Raw genomic sequence first — 24273 nt, 5'->3', positions numbered from 1 at the left:
GGCATGCAGAGAGGCAGGAAAAAAAGAACCACAATTAGGAGAAAAATCAATCAAGTCAAACTGATCCAGAACTGACAATGATGTTAGAATTATCAGAGAAAGATATTAAAATAGTAATTATAACAATATTCTATGTGTTCAAAAGTAGGGATATGGGAGATATAAAAGACCGAAGTGAACTGTCAGGAAAAAAACCCTACAACAACAGAAATGAAAAATATACTAGATGAAATTACTGATTTAACAGTACAGAAGAAAGGATGAGTGACCTTAAAGACATAGGAATATAAACTATCCAAAATTAAACATACAGAGAAAAAACATCCTCTAAAATAAAAAACCATCAGTGAACTGTGAGACAACTCCAAGTGGGCAAATATAACTAGTAAGGTGGGTGACAGAAAATATATTTAAAGAAATAATAGCTATAAAATTTCTAAATCTGATGAAAGCTATAAACTCACAGATCCAAGAAGTTCAATGAGCCCAAAGTCCAAGATATATGAAGAAAATGACAAGGCACGACATAATCAAATTACTCAAAACCAGAGATAAAAAGAAAAATCTTAAAAGCAGCCACAGAATAAAAAGACATATGAAGTACAGAGGAACAAAAGATAAGGATGACAGCACATTTCTGGTCAGAAACAATGCAAATAAGAAGAAAGTGGATGAAGAAGTTGCTGCGGGCAAGATCAAAGAGATTTTTGCCTGCTTTCTCCTCGAGGATTTGGATGGCTTCCTGTCTTACATTGAGGTCTTTCATCCATTTTGAGTTTATTTTTGTGTATGGTGTAAGAAAGTGGTCCAGGTTCATTTTTCTGCATGTCGCTGTCCAGTTTTCCCAGCACCACTTGCTGAAGAGACTGTCCTTATGCCATTGGTTATTCTTTTCCTGCTCTGTCAAAGATTAGTTGGCCATACATTTGTGGGTCCATTTCTGGGTTCTCTATTCCGTTCCATTGATCTGAGTGTCTGTTCTTGCGCCAGTACCATACTGTCTTGATGATTACAGCTTTGTAGTATAGCTTTGATCTTGCCAGCAGCAACTTCTTACTCAACATGTCTCCAGAGGCAAGGGAAACAAAAGCAAAAATGAACTATTGGGACCTCATCAAAATGAAAAGCTTCTGCACAGTGAAGGAAACAATCAGCAAAACTAAAAGGCAACCCACAGAATGGGAGAAGATATTTGCAAACGACATATCAGATGAAGGGTTAGTATCCAAAATGTATAAAGAACTTATCAAACTCAATACCCAAAAAACAAAGAATCCAGTGAAGAAATGGGCAAAAGACATGAATAGACACTTCTCCAAGGAAGACATCAAGATGGCCAACCGACACATGAAAAAATGCTCAACATCATTCATCGTCAGGGAAATACAAATCAAAACCACAATGAGATACCACCTTACACCTGTCAGAATGGCTAACATTAACAACTCAGGCAACAACAGATGTTGGTGAGGATGCAGAGAAAGAGGATCTCTTTTGCATTGTTGGTGGCAATGCAAGCTGGTGCAGCCACTCTGGAGAACAGTATGGAGGTTCCTCAAAAAACTAAAAATAGAACTACCCTACGACCCAGCAATTACACTACTAGGCATTTAACCACGGGATACAGGTGTGCTGTTTTGAAGGGACACATGCACCCCCATGTTTATAGCAGCACTATCAACAACAGCCAAAATATGGAAAGAGCCCAAATGTCCATCGATGGATGAATGGATAAAGAAGATGTGTTGTTTGTATACACACACACACACAATGGAGTATCACATACCCAGTGAAAATTTAAATTTATCTTTCAAAAGTAATGGTGAAATAAAGACTTTTTCAGAAATATAAAAGCTGAAAAGATTAATCAGCTGCAGATCCACAATACAAGAAATGTTAAAAGTCCTCCAGGCAGAAGAAAAATGTCACTGGGTAGAAATATGGATTAACACAAAGAAATGAAGAACACCAGAAATGAGAATTACAAATCTTAAAAAAAATTCTTTGTGGTCTTTACAACAAATGGTGTTTGAACAATTGGATACCTATATGCAAACAACAACAACAAAACAAAAAACCCCAAAACAAAAACAAAACCCAACAACAAAACCTCAAAAAACCACTTTCACATATGTCATGCACCATATATAAAAATTAAAATTAATCATAGACCTCAATGTAAAACCTAAAATTGTAAAATTTCTGGAAGAAAATATAGGAGAAAATATTTGTGACCTTTGGTTAGTCAAATAAATCTTAGACACAACACAGCCATCATGACAAAAATTCATAAATTGGATTTCTAAAAGCTTCAGTCCTTCAAAAGAACTGCTAAAGAGAATGAAAAGACAAGCCATACTATGAGAAAAAATATTTGCAAAGCCTATATCTGATAAAGGACTTATATCCAAACTATATAATAAACTCTCAAAACTCAATAACAAGAAAAGAAACCCAATAAAAAGCGGACAAAATATTTGAACAGATGCTTCTTCACCAAAGAAGATACTCATCTGGTGGCAAAAAAGCACACAAGATCATCAATATAAGTACAATGTCATACAGATCTCTAGAACTTTCTCACCTGGCATGACTAAAACTTTACACCCATTGAATAGCAACTCATTTTCCCCTCCCTGCAGGCCCTAACATCTGCCATTCTATTTTGTGCTTCGAGGAGTGTGACTACTTTAGATACCTTATATGAAATCATGTGGTATTTGTTCTCCTGTGGTTGGTTTAACTTAGCATAATGTCCTCAAAGTTCATCCATGTTTTAGCATGTGACAGTATTTCCTTCTTTTTTAATGGCTGAATAACATTCTACCGTATGTATATGGCACATTTTCTTTACACATTTATCCATCAATGGATATTTAGGTTCTTTCCACCTCTTAACGATTGTGAATAATGCTGGAATGAACATGGGAGTGCACATATCTCTTTGGGATTCTGATTTCAGGTTTTTTTTGATATATACCCAGGCGTGTGATTGCTGGATCATATGGTAGTTTTATCTTTAATTTTTTGAGGAACCATTGTGCTGCTTTCCATAGTGGCTGCACCATTTTGCCTTCCTAACAACAGTTACCAAGGGTTCCAATTTCTCTATCTCCTTGTCTTGTTCTTTTCTTTGTATATGTGTTTTCCAACAGCCATTCTAACAGGTGTGAGGTGATCTATCATTGTGATTTTCATTTTCATTTCCTTCACAAGTAGTGATGTTGAACATCTTTTCAAATACCTGTTGGCCACCTGTAGGTTTTCCTTGGAGAAATGTCTATCCAAGTCCTTTGCCCATTTTAAAAATCGGGTTATTAATTTTTTTGCTATTGAGTTACAGGAGTTCCTTATATATTTTGGATATCTACTCCTTATCAGTTATATGGTTTGCAAGTATTTTCTCTCATTCCACGAGTTGCCTTTTTACTCTTTTTAAGTACTCTAAAAAGATATCCATATATATTTCATATTATAATTCAACTTTCCCCTCCTTATCTTAAACATAGTTTAATATGTTTATTTATCTATTTCTTCTTTGTTAATTACTCTACCTGTCCTTGTTATGGTTCAGTTAACTCAGCTAAAAACATACTGAGTTGCTGTCTGGGACTCTATATGGAAAAGGGTCTGACTGTACAGATTATTGTGTTAATTCTCAACTAGGATGGAAGTGATTTTAGTCCTTGTTTTTGAGTAAGTTAATAAAATTCATTAAGTGCTGTCTAGGCAGTTTCTCGTACGTTATCTAATATATCTACTCCTTTAGTTCTTGTCCACCACCTGTTCTGTTTCATGGTCCATCTGGCAGTGTCCATTTTGAGGAACAGTATCAATAGAGTGAATTTTTAAGGTACTAACAAACCATAATCTGTCTTCTCCCAAACTACTTATTTTTATGGTTTCTGTATTAGAGAAGGATGACAGCGATGATAACTGTAAGACAGAGAAATGACATTATCTGAGCTGCTTTTTAGAAGGATTAATCTGGCAAGCCAGGCATCAGCTTGATTCAAACATGGAAAAGACCAGAGGAGGGAGACAAGCTAATTAGCTGTACTGAGAATGGAGAACATGGGAAGAATGTGAGAAACTAGGAGAGTAGAATCCTCAGGGCATCATAAGTGACTGGATGTAGGAGATAATGAAGACAGTGATTCAAAGATGACTTCAAGAGTTAAAGCCAGGTGAGAGGAAAATTGGGGCACTATTAATAGAAATGGGGAAGTAGAAGCTAGTTTGGGCTGAGTCACACTGGTACCTTGTCTGATCAGAGCCGCCACAGTCATTGGCAGTTAGTGCTGATATGCAGTTCTCTCCCCCATACCTAATGCATTAGAGTCCTGAGTATCTACAAAAAACCATTGTATTGTTACATTATTACATGACTTATTTCCTTTTGTATTATATTGTCTATAACACTATACAGTACCATGGTTAAGAGCACAGGCTCTGGAGTCTGCCAGATATGAAATGAATCCTGGCACTGCCCATGACTAGACATGTAACCTTAGGCAAGTTATTTAACCTCTCTAAATCCTGTCTCCTTATTCACTGCTTAGATCAAAGGGTTGCGAGGATTAAGTAAGAACATGTATAAAGCTCTTAGCACTGTCTCTACAAAGAATAAGAACTTCAGTAAATGCAAGCTATCATTTTTATATCTGTTTAAAAGTGTCCCATTCTCAACATTTGTCGTAACGTTTCAAGAAGTCCATTGTATCCTACTAATGCGGGGATAAAAAAGGGAAGAGGCTTATTTTACTCTAGTAAATAATACTTTGAGTCTCTGAATAACTGCATATTAAATTTCAGCTCTCTGACATAGGTCTTAAAGGAAAACATTTGTTGAGAAAAATCTGGAGTCACTGCTGACTGGAATTTTCGGGAAGGGAAGAAAGATCCCTGGAAAATAGTAAAAGAAATCGGGAAAACCCAACTCTCTCAAATGTCACTTTTTATTGGTTTCCTCATGTTGAATACCTCAAAATGTAGAGAAAATATAAAAACAGTAAAGCTTTTAAAATGTGAAACATTTTATAAAATAATTATGTAACTATGTCAACATAGTTTTGTGCTATTAAATTGTTGGCCTTGAAGGTGAAACCTGAGATTTATTTTTATTGGAGCATCAAAACTGGTTAATTACTTGAAATGTAAGGTTAAACATTTTTAAGTGAACATTCAGTGATGAAATAGCCATGGTCCTACAAAGGAAATTCTCCAGTTCTATATTTTGTTTTATCTTGGGAAGTTATTCCATAAAAAAACTTTTAGATACAAGATTGTAAAGCTTGTATCATTTTACAGAATCAAAAAATGTTTTTGCAAAGTGTTACCTAAGTAAATTTACTCGTGATATGATTACTTTAATAATATTTATTCACTTTTGGAGAAAATAATGATAGATTAACTGGGAAGGCGATTCTTTAAATCTAATTTAGCTCATGGGTGCCTGGGTGGCTCAACTGGTTAAGCATCCAGCTCTTGATTTCGTTTCAGGTCGTGGTCTCTTGCTTTGTGGGCTTGAGCCCTGAGTTGGGGTCCATGCTGTTTGGGATTCTCTCTTTCTGTCCCTCTCCTGCTTGTGCTCTCCCTTTCTCTTTCAAAATAAACTTAAAAAATTTGTTTAAATCTAATTTAGATCAAAACATCAAAATGTCATAATGGTTACTTATTTTTCTTTATTGCACTTAAGGTATTTAAGAATATTTTCAGGGGCACCTGGGTGGCTCAGTCGGTTGGGCGTCCGACTTCGGCTCAGGTCATGATCTTGCGGTCCGTTGAGTTCGAGCCCCGCATCGGGCTCTGGGCTGACAGCTCAGAGCCTGTAGCCTGTTTCGGATTCTGTGTATCCCTCTCTCTCTGACCCTCCCCTGCTCATGCTCTGTCTCTCTCTGTCTCAAAAATAAATAAATGTTAAAAAAAATTAAAAAAAAAAGAATATTTTCAAATTTATTCTTGCAGACTTATCATGATTAGAATCTCTCTTATGTTACTCCACAGGCTTTCTTTTCTCTAAGTAGTGTGTTATTATTTTTTTTAATGTTTTATTTATTTTTGAGAGAGAGACAGAGCACGAGCAGGGGTGGGGTGGAGAGAGAAGGGGGGGGCACAGAATCTGAAGCAGGCTCCAGGCTCTGAACTGTCAGCAGAGCCCGACATGGGGCTCGAACTCACAAACCGCGAGATCATGACCTGAGCTGAGGTTGGACGCTTACCGACTGAGCCACCCAGGTGCCCCTAAATAGCGTGTTATTTAATACGAGGAGTCAATCTGTGCCTATTATAAGACTATGTGTTTTACAGTCTCTTTCTTCTCTTAAAGTTATCTCTCCCTTGTGGGTCTTGTGAGGGAACTTTGTTGTATATTAGCTACTTTTTTTTTTTTTTAATTTTTTTTTTATATATATTTTTTAACATTTTTATTTATTTTTGAGACAGAGAGAGACAGAGCATGAACGGGGGAGGGTCACAGAGAGAAGGAGAGACAGAATCTGAAACAGGCTCCAGGCTCTGAGCTGTCAGCACAGAGCCCGACGCGGGGCTCGAACCCACGAACCGTGAGATCATGACCTGAGCCGAAGTCGGACGCTTAACCGACTGAGCCACCCAGGCGCCCCTATATTAGCTACTTTTTGAATTCTCACACTTTAAGATGAAATTTACCAAATAAGACTGGCTTACATAAAAACAAGATCTGTGCACCTATCTAGAGCTACTTTAACAAGTAGTGATCTGCTTTTAAAAAACCATACCCAGACTACTCCAAAAAGCATAGTTTCTAGCAGACATTCAAAGATATCCAGGTTGAATACTACATTTTCAAATTTTTTTTAATATGAAATTTATTGTCAAATTGGTTTCCATACAACACCCAGTGCTCATCCCAACAGGTGTCCTCCTCAATATCCCTCACCCACCCATCCCTCCCTCCCACCCCCCATCAACCCTCAGTTTGTTCTCAGTTTTTAAGTACTTTCCAAAAGAGCTGGCTGGGGGTGCAAGGGTCAACTTCATACAACTGAATATGACAATCTATGCATTTAATATTTACCTGTAGGCAGTTACGTGCATGCAACCTTATGTTTGGATTTTAAATATAAAGAAATAAGTTTAATCTTGTAAAAACAAAACAATGAACAGTGAGAGAGAAGAGACTGATGGAAGTATTCTCTTGTAGATGTGAGAGCCAGCCAGGTCATGATCAAGATGACTCACAACCTCAGGGGTGTGTGACTCAGGAGGCTAATGCAAGAATATTAGCTTCATGACATGCATCTTAGTCATCTTCATAAAGGATTCATTGTTTTGGAAAAGTAAGGGCCTCACAAATAGTGTGAAACACTGATTTTATTTGATGGAAATTCAATTCTTTGCTTTGACTAAGCCACGATAATTGTGGCAGGGTCAATTTCACAGAAATTCTGCCAATGAGTCAGATTATCATTTGCACATATGCCCTCTCACCTAGTATCTATTAAAGCAGCTATTAACTAAATCCAATGCCTATGAATGGCCATTTAGTAACAGGATTCAGTACAAGTCCCAAGGAAATGAACATACATTGGGAAATAAGTTTTAATTAGGAATGTGTAATTTCTTAAAGCAGAACAGTGTAATTATGATTTAGCATCAGGCAAGTTAGAGTATTACCATTAATAATCTACTGTTAATTTACCCCAAGTAGCTACTATTTGAGGTCAGTATGCTGTGATTTGCTTTGTGTATTTTAATTCTCCCTTGTCCTCTTTACATATTCCATCATAAGATTTATTATATTTATCTTGGTGGGTGGGTGGATGAGCTAATGGGTGATGGGCATTAAGGAGGGCACTTGTTGGAATGAGCACTGGGTGTTTAAGTGATGAATCACTGGGTTCTTCTCCTGAAACCAATACTATACTGTATGTTAACTAACTTGAATTTAAATACAGAAATTAAAAAAAAAAGAGACTTAAAAAAAAGATTTATTACATTTATCTATAAAAACCAATAACCTTTATCTTTCCTTTTGCTCAGCAGCAAACTTCGTTTCTGTCTGTCTCTGTAGAAGAAGATAGTCCATTAAGATGGTCAGAAAGAGTGACAGGTTTCAGGTTGGTTACTTCAAGCATAACTCCACATTAACACAATGGTGATGAAGTTTTTAAAATGGACCCCAAAATAATTTTAAAAACTTGAGTTAAAAACTTAAATAATGTTTCATATTAATATCTCTCAAAGACATTAGGATTTGGGACTAGACAAGGCACTTATGGTTGGTTAGCCAGCTCTATATTCCACACTGGTACATAATCTGCTGTAACTATTTTATCATTAAAGCTCAGGTTCTTGGATGGTTGACAGCTAGGAATCTAGTAACTTGCTGCAGCGGGATCCTGGACAGTGCACTTAAATGACCTTTTCCCCATTGTTGGGCTGGGTATCTGGAAACATCAATTTCGGTAGAACAGTTGTTCAAAACAGCTGTCTTGAGAAGTAAAAGAAAGAGACTTTTTACTAATGAAGCAAATGTTAACTTTTTTAAAAATTTTAATTTTCTATTTTGTATTTTATCTCCCTTCTAGTCTTTTTTTTGTGTGTGTGTGTGTGTGTGCAAATGTTAGTGTTAATACCCCACTTGTAGCTCAGATGTTATCCAGCAACTTCTGCTTCAGTGGTCAAAACACTATCACGATGATCAAACCATTGCAGTTATTATTAAGGTAACTATCAAACGAGCTATGCCTGTACTCTTTTTATTAATTCAAGCAAACATTTATTGCATATGTACTCTTTCTGGCATTAAGTGTTGAGTTTCATACAAAATGGTCAGCAGACAATTACAGTGCCACTGTGCATCAAATCTGGGAATAATCTGTAAGGTGTTAGTCACTGCACTGAAATAACACAACTAAAGAACATCAGTGAAAACAGGCTGGTCCTTCTAACACAAAGTTATAATAAATGCTAGTGATAAGATGAGTAAAGAATTATACACTGACAGCTTAGAATTCCAGAACGAAGGTATCTCCTAAAACCTAAGTGAATTCAGGACAAATATTCAAAAAGTACTTGCAAACCAAGCTGGAAGAGTAGGGCCTGTCAGCTACAGGAGGTCCTGCCAGCTTGGAAGTGTAAAGAGCTGGGAAAAACTTAGGTAGACAAAGAAAGACAAATACCTCATGATTTCACTTATATTTAGAATCTAAAAACAAATGAACAAACATCTCTTAAATACAAAGAACAAACTGGTGGCCACCAGAGGGGAGGTGGGTAGGGGGATGGGTGAAATAGATAGAGGGGATTAAGAGGTACAAACTTCCAGTCATAAAATAATTAAGTCACGGAGATTAAAAGTACAGCTCTCTGCCTGTTCCCTTAAACAATGTGTTTATGAACAACTTCTAACCAATTCTAAAACTAACTTTTTTTCATTTCTGTAAATAGAATGTGTGGTCCTTAAACGTGTAAAGGCACTTATCTTCAACTGCAGTGGTACTCTCCAAACCAGTGGTTCTTAAAGTGTGATCTGGGGACCCCTGCGGGTTTGGAAGATACTTTCAAGGGCGTCCACAAAATCAAAACTATTTTCATAATACTAAAAGGTTACTGTGTTTTTCCACACTCATTCTTTTCCAAGTACAGAAGAATTTTCCAGAGCTTATATGATTATTCACAAAGAACAGGTCTACTCTTGTTTTTTTTAAAAATGAACAGATATTTTAACAATTTCTCAGTTTTAACTTCTAATATGGTAAATATCAATAGATATAACTCATATAGACACAAGCTTTTAGGGTCCTCAATAAACTTAAAAAAACGTTTGTTTATTTACTTAGAGAGTACACAAGTGAGGGGAGGGGTAGAGAGAGAAGAGAGAGGGAATCCCAGGTAGGCTCCACACTGACAGCGTGTGGGCTCGATCCCACAAACTCTGAGATCACGACCTGAGATGAAATCAAGAGTCAGATGCTTAACCAACTGAGCCACCCAGGCGCCCCAAATCCTCAGTGATTTTTTTAAGTGTGTAAAAGGGTGCTGACAACCAGAAAGTTTGAGAACCACTGCTCTAAACAGACTAGTGCAAGAATGCCTGAAGTGCCCAATAAATGATTTATACCTCTTCAGACATATCCTCAAGAGTATTATTTCAGATCATCTCCATACTTCGAATCAGCCAGCAAATTTAGTAGCCAGGCTACAGTGTACATGACCATTCACTACCTCACTACTGAAGATTGAGGGTCATTTAAAACCCATCACTTGTGATTTATTTATTTTTTATTATTTATTACTATTTTTAATGAATATTTATTTTTGAGAGAGAGAGACAGAGTGAGGGTGAGCCGAGGAGGGGCAGAGAGAGAGGGAGACACAGAATCCAAAGCAGGCTCCAGGCTCTAAGCTGTCAGCACAGAGCCCAACGCGGGGCTCGAACTCACGAACCATGAGATCATGACCTAAGCCAAAGTTGGATGTTTGACTGAGCCACTCAGGGCCCCCTCCCTCATCACTTATGATTTAAAACCCATTTAACTGTGATTAAGAAACTATTTCATAGGATTTGAGTAATACTTTAAAATATAGAAAGATATATCTTTAATGTACAAGGATTTATCTTAGTGTATACTACAAAAAGTTTCAATCACTTTACTATTTTTTGGGGGGTAAAGTTGTTTTACTTCAACCGCAACCAAAGAAAAATATATAAAACAAAAATATGACTGCAATTCGTATGTTCTTTTAAATAAAATAGAAAGCATTATGTGACATGTTTTCTAAAATTATGCCAGGAAAACAATATGATTCTGTTTCTGTGATAAAGTGCAATGTTTTGGATGTAAGAAGCACAAATTATAAAGGTTTGTCAAGCAGGTCTACAGAAATATAAGGAAAGTCAATCCAAGTTTGCTTTCCTTTCTTGTAAATGTGTTTCAAGTCATATGGTAAGACACAGAATTCATTTGTAAACAGCAATTAAGATAACATATTGCTTTTTGAGGGAAGATTAGTATGCTAATTTTAGAAGGCAAATACTGGTTAGTAAATATCCAGTCTCTTACGGATTAAAGCACTCAACTGAATGGTATGTTCTAACCATTTAGAGTGCTAAAAGAAAAGGTCTTGAAAGAAATGACAACTTTAAGGAGCTGAAACACTAATATCATAGCACCTGTATCAATGGAAAACTGTGTCTTTAAGTTCTAGTGTAAACAATAAGATGAGACACAATCTGTAAAGGATATACAATTGCTTTTGTTAGGAATGCATTATTTGGGCAGAGAGCTCCCTAAAGATTTAGGCATGCTTTGAAAAATCGTTGGATTTACTTTGGTTTTACTGAATGTTTAGGCTGAAGCTCAGTGCAATAGAAAAGATTTCTGTTGTTTTCTAGATACAAGTGATACCGGTGTCTAAATATCAAGCTCACTAGAATACATCTGCCAAAGATCTTACTAAACCTTTATACAGAGTGGAGATATACCATCAAGTATCAACAGAACCCAACACAAAGGGTTCTCAAAACTACACAGCTCAATACCCAGTGCTCATCACAAGTGCCCTCCTTAATCCCCATCACCTATGCCCCTCTGGTAACTATCAGTTTGTTGTCTATAGTTAAGAGTTTGTTTCTTGGTTTGCCTCTCTCTTTTTTCCCCCTATGATCATTTGTTTTGTTTCTCAAATGCCACATATAAGTGAAATCATGTATCCAACCTGTTTTATTACGGCTATGCATTCTGGTTTTGGCACAAATCATTTATTTAGTCTTTTGACTAGATTTATTCAGGCTTTGGATATAATCAATCTATCAGCACTAAAATAAAGCTGAATGCAATTCCTTTCTGGGCTAGAAATACACAACTGTATCTACTAAGCAACTAGCATGTGGTTAACTGAAGAAACGGTGAGCAGGATGAATAGGATTGGGAACTAAAACTGACTGAGGTCATCAATTCACTATAGTTGACTGAGGTATGGTAATTGCAGCAATACAATCAATTATTTTATGCTCCTACTGGGTCAGTCATTGAAAAACACTCAGCATAATGAATTCCAGAATGGAGAGCAGGCATGAATGAATCCTTTCCTGTGTGAGTTATGCATGTGGTGCCATATAGATTAGCACTGGACAAGGGGTGAGGAGGAGACCAAAGGAAAGATGAACATAATCTATAAGATAAAATTAAAAATGCACTTGGGGGAGTAGAGCTATGGATTACTAGGTACTAGAGGAAGCAGACCATCTATTTATTAAGGCTACTGGAGACAGTTTGGTTCATTTTGAACAAATAAATAAGAGGCACAAGCAGTGATACAACAAACAGGTCTCTCAATTAGACTGTCTTTGAAATGATCAACAAAATGAGAGTCTTTAAAAAGATCAGGTTCCTGACTGCAGAAACATGCAGTATGTATAAAGAGTGTAAAGAAACAGGTGCCTGAGAAAAGGACTAAGTTGTTTAGATGTTGCCAGGACAGGACTAAAAGCACTGTCTGAGACTCCAAGTAAATAAAAGTACTGTCCGTCACTAGAAATGGCCACTAGAATGAAAATGAAACACATTCTCTACAAAACACGTAACTATTAGCACCAAGTTCACCTGGGTGACTAGGGCTAAAGTTAGTCAACACTCACTTCTGAAATCCAGGACCTTAAAAAGGTTGTTTCCCCCATCACCACTTTTACCCTTGTTTTCTTTCAGAATTTCCAGGAATCAATGCTTCCAACTGTTCAAAATTACAATGTATATGATGAGTATAATGTATTTGTGTTTATCTTTCTATTCTATGGTTATAGGCTTATGGTTAAGGGAGACTTAAGTGAGCATGGAAACTGGAAACAAACTTTTCGCCTATTGCCCATTTCCATTTTCGCCTGGGCATCCCCAGAAAAAGCCCTTCTGGGGTTCTAACCTCTCAGATCCTGTTGTGTGCGAGCACCGCCCATGCTCTGCCTCGGCATTCGAAGAGAAGTTCTCAATGGTGTATGTCTCTGTTCATCCAGGTAAGCAAGGTCCTCCAAGTGGGCAGAGCTTGTGGCTGACAAGACAGAAAAGTTCAGTCAGAATACGTAAGCTTAGAAAACTTACAGTTAGTCTGTACCTCCCAAACTTGGGAATCAGAGGTTACTCCAGCATATATATTTACCAGGAGTTTTGCTGAACTCAATGTCCTCACCAGTGTCTAGAACATGTGCCAGGGAAAAAAATGTCAAGAGTTGTCTTCAGCTCCTTCATCACTATCAACTGCCTGAGCTTATGAAGAGTACTGGCAACAAGTTAGCAAACACATTAGTACTCGATAACAAAGATTATTAGTTTTTGCTTCTTTTGGGTCACAGATGCCATTTGTAGAACAAGGTATAAACATCATCAGATTGAGCTGTAAGAAAAACATGAAGTTCTATTTTCAACATTTTCCCTTCATGTTCAAGAATGAAACATGAAAACATTCTGAAAACATTTTTCACCTGTATGTATATATTAGAAAGATGGGCACCTGGGACAACAGACTGAGAACTGCTAAAGAGCATTTAGGGAACTGTCAATGCCCATGAATTCTAAAAAGCACTTTGTTGCCCTCTGAACATAGGTAATAATGGTCTCCCATTGAATGAAGAAACCCTTTAACCCAGGCACAACACAGAGAGAGAAAATGGCACAAGAAAGGGGGATAAACGGGTATTGGCACTGCTGTATACTGAGAGCTGTTGGGTCCATTCACAATAAACCAAAAAATGAAGAAATTAAGAATCAGAAAGTGCTGGGCACAAAAATAGTTTTTAACAACAACAACACAACCCCCAAACTTCTGTCAGAAAATAATTATTTAGAGCTTATAAATTATTAATGAAACTGTTGATTCAATCTGTTGCCAATTATGTAAGATACTGTGTCGGGGGTTACTCAGTTATTCAATGACAATTATTTACCCAGAGTTTACTGTGTGCCAGGCCCTGTTTTTGATGCCCTCCCTGGCTTAGCTGCCAGTTTGCCTCTGGTGACTGTTTTGAGTGGGTGAGAAGAAACAAACTGAGATCATTCTTGGCTGGAGAGCTCTAATGAAGTATTGTCCACATCCCCAATTGAGATTAAGACACAAACAACAATACACAGTGGATTATGACTAAGTGGCACAAAGAAAGTCACAAAGTGCTCTCTGGGCTGAAAAAGGGAGTGAAAAGACAGAGAAAACAGAAAAGAGATAGAGGAAAACAGAAAAGAACAAGAGAGAACATGTGCCAGAGATCTATATTCCCCTCATCCTTCAACTAATGCAATTAGCTTAGTTACTTGGGTCTACTGGAAACCGAGATGACAGGAACTTAACTAGATCACAGATATACTTTCTATGAGGAAATAAAAGTCTCTGGAAGCTAGTCTAGGGAACTAAACCAAGAAAGGAAGTCAAATGCCATGTTACACATCAGTGGGAGAGTCTCAGAGGAATAAGAGATAATCTTGATTTCCGCATTCTGAAATTAAAACTATCCAGAATAGATAACTATTTAATCTTTTATTTAAAAACACTGGAGACGATGACTCTTATACTGTTCCCACTGGGAGAGTAACAGAGGAATAAGAGATAATCTTGATCTCTGCGTTCTGAAATTAAAAATATCCAGGAAAGATAACTACATGATTTTTCATTTAAAAACACTGGGGACGATGACTTACACCATTCCCACTGGTACTCTAATGTGGTTCTGTGAATTAGTTCTTTCTGAAGTTTAATAGTGTCTCTCCTGCTTTAATCAAAGTCTGTTTTGTTTGGTTCTTCATATGTGTAGATATCTCCCACCACCCCTCAAGGGGGGGAACCCTCAGAGGTCCCATTCCCATAGAGCTCTCCTTGGAGCTCAGAAATATTAGCATCAGCTGAGCAGGGCTCCTTTCACAGAGATCGGAGTTTCAGCTTTGTGGGGCCTTTCTTCCAAGTTTCTATAGTTTAACAATCCCACCCTCCTCTTGTTCCACAGGCTCAGAGGTGGTAGCTGCTTCCGGCAGTTGCCAAACCCATACTACCTCTGTGTTCTCTTTTTACCTTTCCAGTTCATTTAAACATAGTCTACCATTCTTTATATATCGAATTTTCTGTTAAAATAACTGTGGTTCCTGCCTCCTGGCTAGCCCCAACTGGTACAGAATAGAAAATAATGGAGAAGCAATCCTTTCAGATATGTATGTTGATAATAAAGCAGCATCACAGAATGAAGATGTGAGAGGAATCTTAAAGGTCATCTGGTCCGGAGGTCAGCAAACTAAGGCCTGTAGATGAATTCTGGCCTCCTGCCTATTTTTGTAAATAAAGTTTTATTGGAACACAGCCTTGCCTATTCATCAAGTATTCATTTACAACAGAGTTGAGTAGTTGCCAGAGAGGCCATTTTGGCCTGCAAAGTCTAAAATATTTACTAGATGGTCTTTATATACAAAGTGTTTTGACCCTAAATTAGTTAAATCCCCTCATTTTATATATTAGGAGACAGTAGAGTGACTTGTCTACAGTGAATCACTCATTTATGGCAGAGTCTGGCCTCAAAACCAGTTATCTGGCCCGTCAATCCAGTGAGTGCTATTTGCATTGTACCATCTCTCCCTCTTTAAAGCTAAACAGATTTAATTCTCTCTTAAGAATCTTAGTTTTCATCCCTTCTTTATCTTTGTCACTTTCCCTTAACTCTGTTTTTTATGGCTTCAGAGATAAGTAATCAAACTTGGGCAATAATAAAGACCTTGTATGCAAAGTGAAGAGGCCTGTCATTGCAGGCTAATAAATCTCTAAGCTTCAAATATTTTCCACAGTAAGAAACAAAAGAACAAATAAAAGCCCCAAATTTGTAATTTTTTTTAGTAAGAAAAAATATGTAAAGTTACTTTCTAAAGCTGATAAACTGAAGAGTAATATGAAAGAAGTATCAGTGACAATGAGAATCTTTTACTCACATTAAAACACAATGCAAACAAAACCTTAACAGGTGGATGAGTGTTAAGTTTTGAATTACCATTTTGGCAATATTTGATGGCACATTATATAATTTTAAAGCAAGGTTCTCTTATTAAAATGGTTCTACATGCCAACACACTAACATGGTTTGATACATTTTAATAAAAAGACATTTATTTCATTAACAGTGGGCAGAATGATAGAGAAATATACAACATGGAGTGGAGCAAAAAGCTGTGTTAAGAAAAAAAATCCCAGGGTCTTTCTTTTTTCTATATTATGTTCATCTATGACTCTTTTAAACATTTTTTTTTTAATTTTTTTTTACGTTTATTTATTTTTGAGACAGAGAGAGACAGAGCATGAACGGGGGAGGGGCAGAGAGAGAAGGAGACACAGAATCGGAAGCAGGCTCCAGGCTCTGAGCCATCAGCCCAGAGCCCGACACGGGGCTCGAACTCACGGACCACGAGATCGTGACCTGAGCTGAAGTCGGACGCTCAACCGACTGAGCCACCCAGGCGCCCCTCTATGACTCTTTTAAAGGGAGCTCTATACTTTGAGTACAGATTTGAGCAACAGTTAGATAATCCATTTTCATTTGTCTTTAATGGAAAGATCTGGCAGGTCCTTTTAGCCACAGCCTAGTTTTCACAGTGTCAGCTTTCTATTCAAAGAGCTGCTGGCAACATTTGTTAAATATAAATGGTTAATGTGAACTTAACAAGTTTTGCTAAACTAATCTTCACCATCACAATTCCTAGGAAAATGGACATCAATTGTTCTACTGCTTTATTTCACAAGATCAAGAAATGTCATAAATATGTTTTGGAATGAGCACATGTCTCACTTTCAGCCAGATGACATTAGGGGAAAAAGACAAATACTACAGTCACTGAATGAACAGTTCATTCCTTCACGAATCCAAATACTCATAGGCAAACAGTGAACTAAGGAAAAGCAGTGATCTTTGGTATTAAGGGCTATAGCTCTGAAGCCCTGATTCAGGGCACAGATTTGAAATCAGCCGATAGGGAACTATTGTTTTAATCAGGATTGCAAATACATTTTATTTAGTGTTACTTACATCTATTAAAACATTTGTTCTTTTTCTTATGTTAGCAATTAAAATCTTTTTTTGTTGATACCTGAATCTATAACAATTTTCTTTATCAAATATTCCAATATCTTTTTTCACAGCCTTTCTTCTTTATTAAATCATAATTCTCCTTAGTCTTATTCTATTTCTCACTGCTTAATCATTTTCAAAATTCTTGCCCATTATTTAAAGGAATATGAGATAAATATTGGAAAGCTGAGGCAGGAGACCTGAGATTCTGTTTGCTGGGGCTCTGTGTTCTGCTAGTTGTACACATTTACTCTCCCTCATAATCTCTTGAAACTTCTATTTGCAAGCCACTTTCTGAGAGAAAGTCTTCGTCTTAGTTTGTCAAACATCTCAATCTTTGTCACAAAATTTGCTAAGGCTATATTTTCTCTGCTTCCCTGACAGATCCTCTAGTCAAAATTAATTGCTTCCATAGGGGCACCTGTACCCCAATGTTTATAGCGGCACTCTCAACAATAGCCAAATTATGGAAAGAGCCTAAATGTCCATCAACTGATGAATGGATAAAGAAATTGTGGTTTATATACACAATGGAATACTACGTGGCAATGAGAAAAAATGAAATATGGCCTTTTGTAGCAACATGGATGGAACTGGAGAGTGTGATGCTAAGTGAAATAAGCCATACAGAGAAAGACAGATACCATATGGTTTCACTCTTATGTGGATCCTGAGAAACATAACAGAAACCCATGGGGGAGGGGAAGGAAAAAAAAAAAAAAAAAAAAAAAAAAAAAAAAGAGGCTAGAGTGGGAGAGAGCCAAAGCATAAGAGACTGTTAAAAACTGAGAACAAACTGAGGGTTGATGGGGGGTGGGAGGGAGGGCAGGGTGGGAGGGAGGGCAGGGTGGGTGATGGGTATTGAGGAGGGCACCTTTTGGGATGAGCACTGGGTGTTGTATGGAAACCAATTTGACAGTAAATTTCATATATTAAAAAATAAAAAAAAAAAAAAGTATTTTTAAATTAAAAAAAAAAAAAAATTAATTGCTTCTCCCCTTTAGCAACCACATACGTATATTGCTAGTTAGGACCTATGTTATTCAGCAACTTGCTTACATGGCTGTCTTCCCTTATTATAGTAGGTTCTTGAGGGTGAGAAAGTAATGTCTGATTCATCTTTGATAACCCTATCCCCTCAGAGTAAATCAGAGTACCGTGCACATAATGCTTAATATAGAACTGAATTCCAGCCTGGTCCTACGTAGATTTAGATATATCTGGCTCTGTCCTCACCCTCTTCATTGCTCTGTTTAATGCTTAACGGACATCACTATGATAATATGCTCAGCTCCAATGATGTTCATATAACCAACCTTCCTTCCTCCCTCCCTCCCTCCTTTCCTTCCTTCCTTCCTTCTGATCCCTCTTCTATTTTTTTCTAAAGTACATATCGCTTTCTACCATGCTATATAAATTACTTACTTATTAAGATTATTTTATTTGCCCTGGCTAGAATGTAAGGTCCATGAGGGGGGAATTTCTGTTTTGTTTATTGATGATTCTCAAGTGTTTCAAATAGTGCCTGGCACATGCATGCTCAATAAATGCTTGCCTAATAACTGAATAATTGTATTTAATATACACTTTGTGTTTGACTACATTTAAATGATCAATGAATAAAAAATTAGGTTGTGTCTTATGGGGTTATTTGAAAGCTAAGGATGAAGCAGGTGGCTATAGCAACGATGCCTTGCACATCATCATCACATACAAATACCAATGACAGATCTATAGGGACACACATATCCCCACCTCATAGTGGTACTCTTACTGTGAAACTGTGCTGGCCAATTTTTTTGAGATAATTTCATCAAGTTAAGTTAATACTATATTTAATGAACACTTTCCGGATACAAGCATAGGAGATAATTAGGTAAGTCGAAGTGAACTGAAGAAAGAGGAAAAACAAATCTACTTAAAAAGTTTTATGTGAAAAGAAAATGTTTTTAAAAAGTAAACTTCTATGTAAAATCTATCTCTAAGTAAACTCTATGTCATTAAAGGTCCAAGAGGGAAGTGGAAAAAGGGAGCATATATATATATATTTTTTTTTTTTGAGACTTCATAGGATTGGAACAGTTGACTCATTTATAGAACATTTAACTGACATACTTTTTTGAAGTCAAAATAACTTAAATAAGTGGGCAGAAAAAAAAAATCCAGCAGACATTTGGTACAAAACATTCCAGAGGCAACTCTATATTGAGTATAAAACCCGTCTGAATTGTTTCTTCTTAGATCAGGTGTTACTAGTGCAAACAGGTTTTAGTAGCACGATTATCATTCTGGCTGACCTGAGCAGGGATCTGGATGACGTTGTCTGCTACAGCCTGGGCAAGAAGCCACTCTGCTGTCCTTATGCCCTTGATTCATAAAGCCAACACTCTGACTGCTGAAAAGCCCATTTCTTCCTCTTTATAAAATCCTCATTAAGCTTCTGATTGGATTCATCCAAATCCCCCATGATTCCGATTTTGCATTTACCTGATTCTTAAGATCCTTTTCTTAGGAAAATGTGCAGCTCCAAACATTAACAAGTAGATGGTGAGAGTTTATATTGTAACTGACTTCTGCTGCTTATAATTCCTTGAAGACTCCTCATTTTCACACAAAGCCCTGAGGACAGCTGCTGCAAGTGAACATTTCCTGCTTCCCACATCCCTCTAATTCACAGCCAGTCTCCTTTTAAGACATCCAGGATGACCAGAGACATCCTACTCTCTGATAATTTCTGCCATGCAACCGCAAATCCACAAGGTTCTCCACTTCCTTCCAACTACAAAGGGCTTAAAAAATAAACATGCAGTAGTGGTTCACATTTTGAAAACAATAAAAGACAGTAGTTTTTATTTTTCATATCTTAGAATTTTAATTTAAAGGTGTAGGAACATCCAAATTTATATTCAGAAAACTAAGCTTAAGACTTAATGCTACAGATTGCCCATACTTACCTTAATCACTTTATCATTGGAGAAGGGAACTAGGTGGAAAGGGAAGGCTTTTCCTTTTTCTTTTGTATTTTTTTGCTTGAATTTGAATTTTTATTTGATTTGCATATTTATTATGTAACACACATGATTTTTTTTAATTTCTAGAATATGTCAGCAGGAACCACTGGGAAAGGAAATTATGGCTCATTTTTGTTTTGTTTTCTTCCTTGTTATTTCTCTATATTAAAAAAAAATCTAATAAATGCTATTTTTTAAGGCAAAAAAGAACAAACTCTCCTAAACCATTTTCTCAACTCTACTGATACCTGATGATTCACTCCCTATAATACTGCATAATACCACAAGCTTTTAAAGAACTATCTTCTCTAACTCCTGGCTCTCCTCCTTCAGTCCATCCTATACAGATGGCTATTCAGCCATTTTCTAAACAGCATATTTGATAGTATAGCTCCTGCTTATACTCCTGACTAGCAACAAAATAAACCTAACATTTATCATCAGAGCATATAAGCTCCTTGGTATCCCCTTCAACATCATTTTCTACTATTTCTTCACTGTATCCCATGGTTTGGTCATGCTGAAATAACGTGCCAACTTCTTTAACTTCTTAGTAACTCCTTCCTCTTTTTTCTGTGACTTCTTATTTGTCCTTCTCTGTGATGTCTTCTATTCCTCTCTACCCTTTCCCTTTGCACTCAGATGCTTCCCTCCTCTGTGTGATACTTTATAAATTACTGTATTATTTATAAATATACCAAAATTACTGTAAATTTGACGCTGACTATTTTACAAACACAACAATGGTTGTCAATTAGAATTCTATCCTGTAATTCTCCATAAAATTCTTATCTTAATATTTGCTGAAGTCAGTGTCCCAAAGAATATGCAATAACTTTCTTTAAGTCTAAGTGTAGCCACAAATATATTGATGCTTATAAGCGGTAAAGTTTGTAAATGGCAGTTAGCAAAAAATATATCACGAGAGGTAGTTTAGAAGCCATCAAAATTCATAAATTAGATGACAATTCCCTGAAAATTGAACATAACTTAAAAGATTTTATTAAGTAACTAGGATATCAGTTCTTACAAGATAAAATTCTAAATAAACAAGAATCTTACAATCCATGTAAATGAAAGAGTGTACTCTTCGCCTACTACTCTTGCTTGCTTTGTGAAGTTTTTTTAAAAAAAAAAAAAAACATTTCAAATGGCAAACTTTTTTTTAACCTGGTGATTAAAATACCTGGTATAGAAAACTGGGTTCTATTCTCTGTGATAGAACTTAACAGTTAATTTCTCCTACATGTATTAGAGAAATAATTTGTGACTCACTGATACTTCTGAAAGCTGCCTTGTGCTGATTTCTAGAAAGCAGTAGTGTTAGAAAACCTTAGAGGGAAGAATTATATCTGGCTAATTAGTCCTGGACAACTCTTTGTACACACTAGTATCTGCATAGGGTAAAATAATAAATCTACAGATATTTATGCTCAAGAAGGGCAAAGTGGGTGATGGGCATTGAGGAGGGCACCTGTTGGGATGAGCACTGGGTGTTGTATGGAAACCAATTTGACAATAAATTTCATATTAAAAAAATAAATAAAATTAAATACAATTTAAAATGTAAAAAAAAAAAAAGGGCAAAGTATTTTATAATTTCTCCAGTAAAGAGAGGACAAGAGAAGCTTATATTTCTGTCTTCTACTAAATGCTCAATGCCCTTCTCAAATAACAGAGCCAGAACTTTCTTAGAAATCACTGTAGCTTAGTTAAATAAATTGGGATGTACCATTAAGGTTGGTAGCTATATTTCCCCAATTTTATGTAAGCAAGGGTTTATATGTTTCTCTCCTGGAAAGACTGAATTTGCCTGGCCCTTTCTAAGTTACAGCATTCTAAAGTATAATATGACATCATCCCTGGGGACCAACATATTCCAAAGAACCTAGGAGGGAAAAGTTTTTTGCTACTATGTAAAAATGAATAATCTTGAAAAATACATATTAAATTGTCTACACTTACTGATCTTCCAGATGAGCCATCACCACATAATCACATGTGATGACTGATGCTGATGGTCTCCCAGAGGACAGAACAAAGAGTAATGTTTTAGAAAAGTACAAAAAGGCAAGAAGCATCACACTATTATCTGCATAACATAAATCATTACACCTGGGAAATAAGAGCTCTTAACTATAATAGGTATTTTATTATTTTGTGTCAGTGAGATAAACCTTTTAGGCATTCATCGAGCAAGTAAGAAAGACAATCACGACTATGATTTCGTATTAGGGACAAAGGGTAGATGATGCTGCATTTTGAAAATGCCCGACTGCCCAACTATCTGCAAAAGCTCCTGGTCTGACTTATTCTCTTTTTTTTTTTTTTTTTACTTTATTTAAAAAACTTTTATTTATTTATTTATTTATTTATTTATCTATCTATTTATTTATTTAGAGAGACAGAGAGAGAGAGAGAGAGAGAGAGAGAGAGAGAGAGAGAGAGAGATAGTGAGCGCATGCACGTGCGAGGCGCAGGAGCAGAGGGAGGAATCTTAAGCGGACTCTACGCATGCAGGGCTCACTCTCATGACTGAGATCATGACCTGAGCTAAGATCAAGAGTCAGATGCTTAACCGATTGAGGCACCCAGGCATCCCTTGACATTCCTTTATGACTTTCTGACTGAGCCTGCTAGTAGTGTCTGAGTTCTTCTTTAGCACTTGTAGGTACCTGGTGATTCTTCTACGATAGGATGGATATGGTGGAAATGTTGAGCTCATGGGCTGGGAAGCTAAAATTCTTGCCTGCCTGCCTCTCCTTCAAACTATGGATGATGATTTCTAATAATATAAATTCTACTGAAATACTCTTCAATTTAATGTGTTTTTTTAAACTACTGTTTTTAAAAACCACAGACTGAAATCTTTTCAAAGACTTCAGATATGAAAAAAATACTTTTAGAAATTCAACCATACACTTTACAGGTTTTACTTATGATTTTGTGAGTGTTTTTACACATTTTGGGAGCAGAATCACCACTTGAGCATGAGCCTTCCCCCAGGTTCAAAAAGATATCCACATGCCTATTAGCTACACAAAAGAACAGTCAAAGAAGATGAATAGAAAATTCTGTTAAAGCAGAATTTACTTTCATTTCAGTATACACGCCAGTAAAATGGTCAATTTTTAAAAACTCTTACCTGCTACTGAATTTGGCCGTGGCATAAGATACAGAGGAATAGACTGTACTGACTGCGATAGAACAGTTTCCAAATTCCTCTCAGGGATCTTATTCAGACTATAGGTGGAAGCCGTCATGTTTTCATCTACTCGATACAAACACGAATCCATACTGGATTTTTGAGACTGCCAAGGTTTCAGGTTTCCTCCAGATCCTAATTCTTTACTGCTTTCCCCAACATATTTTGTGCGTTCCACGTTTTCAGAATAGCTTGTCAATGTAGCTAAAAAAGAGAGTAAAACAAGTTAAAAAAAAAAACAAAACACCCATAAACCTAGAGATTAATTTGTTCATTATTATCCAAATTCGTGACTAGATAATAAGAGCAGTAGTAATATTTTTTTAAAAGTTGCTGATGATCATTTCATCTCCACCATGAAGTTTAAATAATCGAAACCAAAATATAACGATCTCTTACATATTCTGTCTCACATCTCTCATACATTTACTTTAACAACTCTCTCTGAATGGAACTAAACAAATTCGTATATCAATGCTAAAAGATCTAAAACTAGGACCTATGAATGTGAAAAATTTCAGAATTTCATCAAAAAGGGAATTTAAAGAATTTTCATGGATTGCTGGAAAGCCCCACAGTTCTCAAAAAGATCTTTATACTCTTTTTATCCCACATTTTCCTCTCCCTCATTTAAATTTACTTCCTTTCATATGTAATAATGAATTAGAAAAAAATAAGAGGTCTTAAGCAGATGCTAACATAGGAGAAATAATCTGTCCAAATAAGGAAACAGTACAGGGCTTTCTTGTACAGCTACCCTCTGTAGCTCTAACCCTAGATGTCCCTTAATGAAATCAAACAAAAACAAAAATCTAGAATTTTATCTAGTCTTACCATTAATTATAAACAGGACTTATAAACAGAAACATTTTCATTAAGCCTTGAAATGCAATGGTTAACAACAATAAAATCTAGATTATAAAAATCTTAGCAATAATTATAAGAGTAAAACAGGCCATTCTAGGAGAATTTATTTTTATTTTTATTTATTT

The 24273-nt window shown here is 36.4% G+C and overlaps 1 protein-coding gene across 11 annotated transcripts in view; it reads right to left on the bottom strand.

The window, feature by feature from the left end:
- The window catches only part of TANC2 (tetratricopeptide repeat, ankyrin repeat and coiled-coil containing 2), a 361357-nt gene that overhangs the window by 110052 nt on the left and 227032 nt on the right, over positions 1-24273 (bottom strand). For all 11 annotated transcript variants that reach the window (XM_042916896.1, XM_042916899.1, XM_042916900.1 and 8 more), the window contains 2 exons: positions 23222-23485; positions 12904-13029 (listed from right to left, as the gene is read on the bottom strand). In XM_042916896.1, the coding sequence (XP_042772830.1) occupies positions 12904-13029; positions 23222-23485 (390 nt within the window). The remainder of the gene's footprint in view (positions 1-12903; positions 13030-23221; positions 23486-24273) is intronic.

This window comes from Panthera leo, chromosome E1, assembly GCF_018350215.1.
Source record: "Panthera leo isolate Ple1 chromosome E1, P.leo_Ple1_pat1.1, whole genome shotgun sequence".
NCBI lineage: Eukaryota > Metazoa > Chordata > Mammalia > Carnivora > Felidae > Panthera > Panthera leo.
Note: the sequence above shows the minus strand (reverse complement) of the source record. Positions and strands in the feature narration are given on the sequence as shown.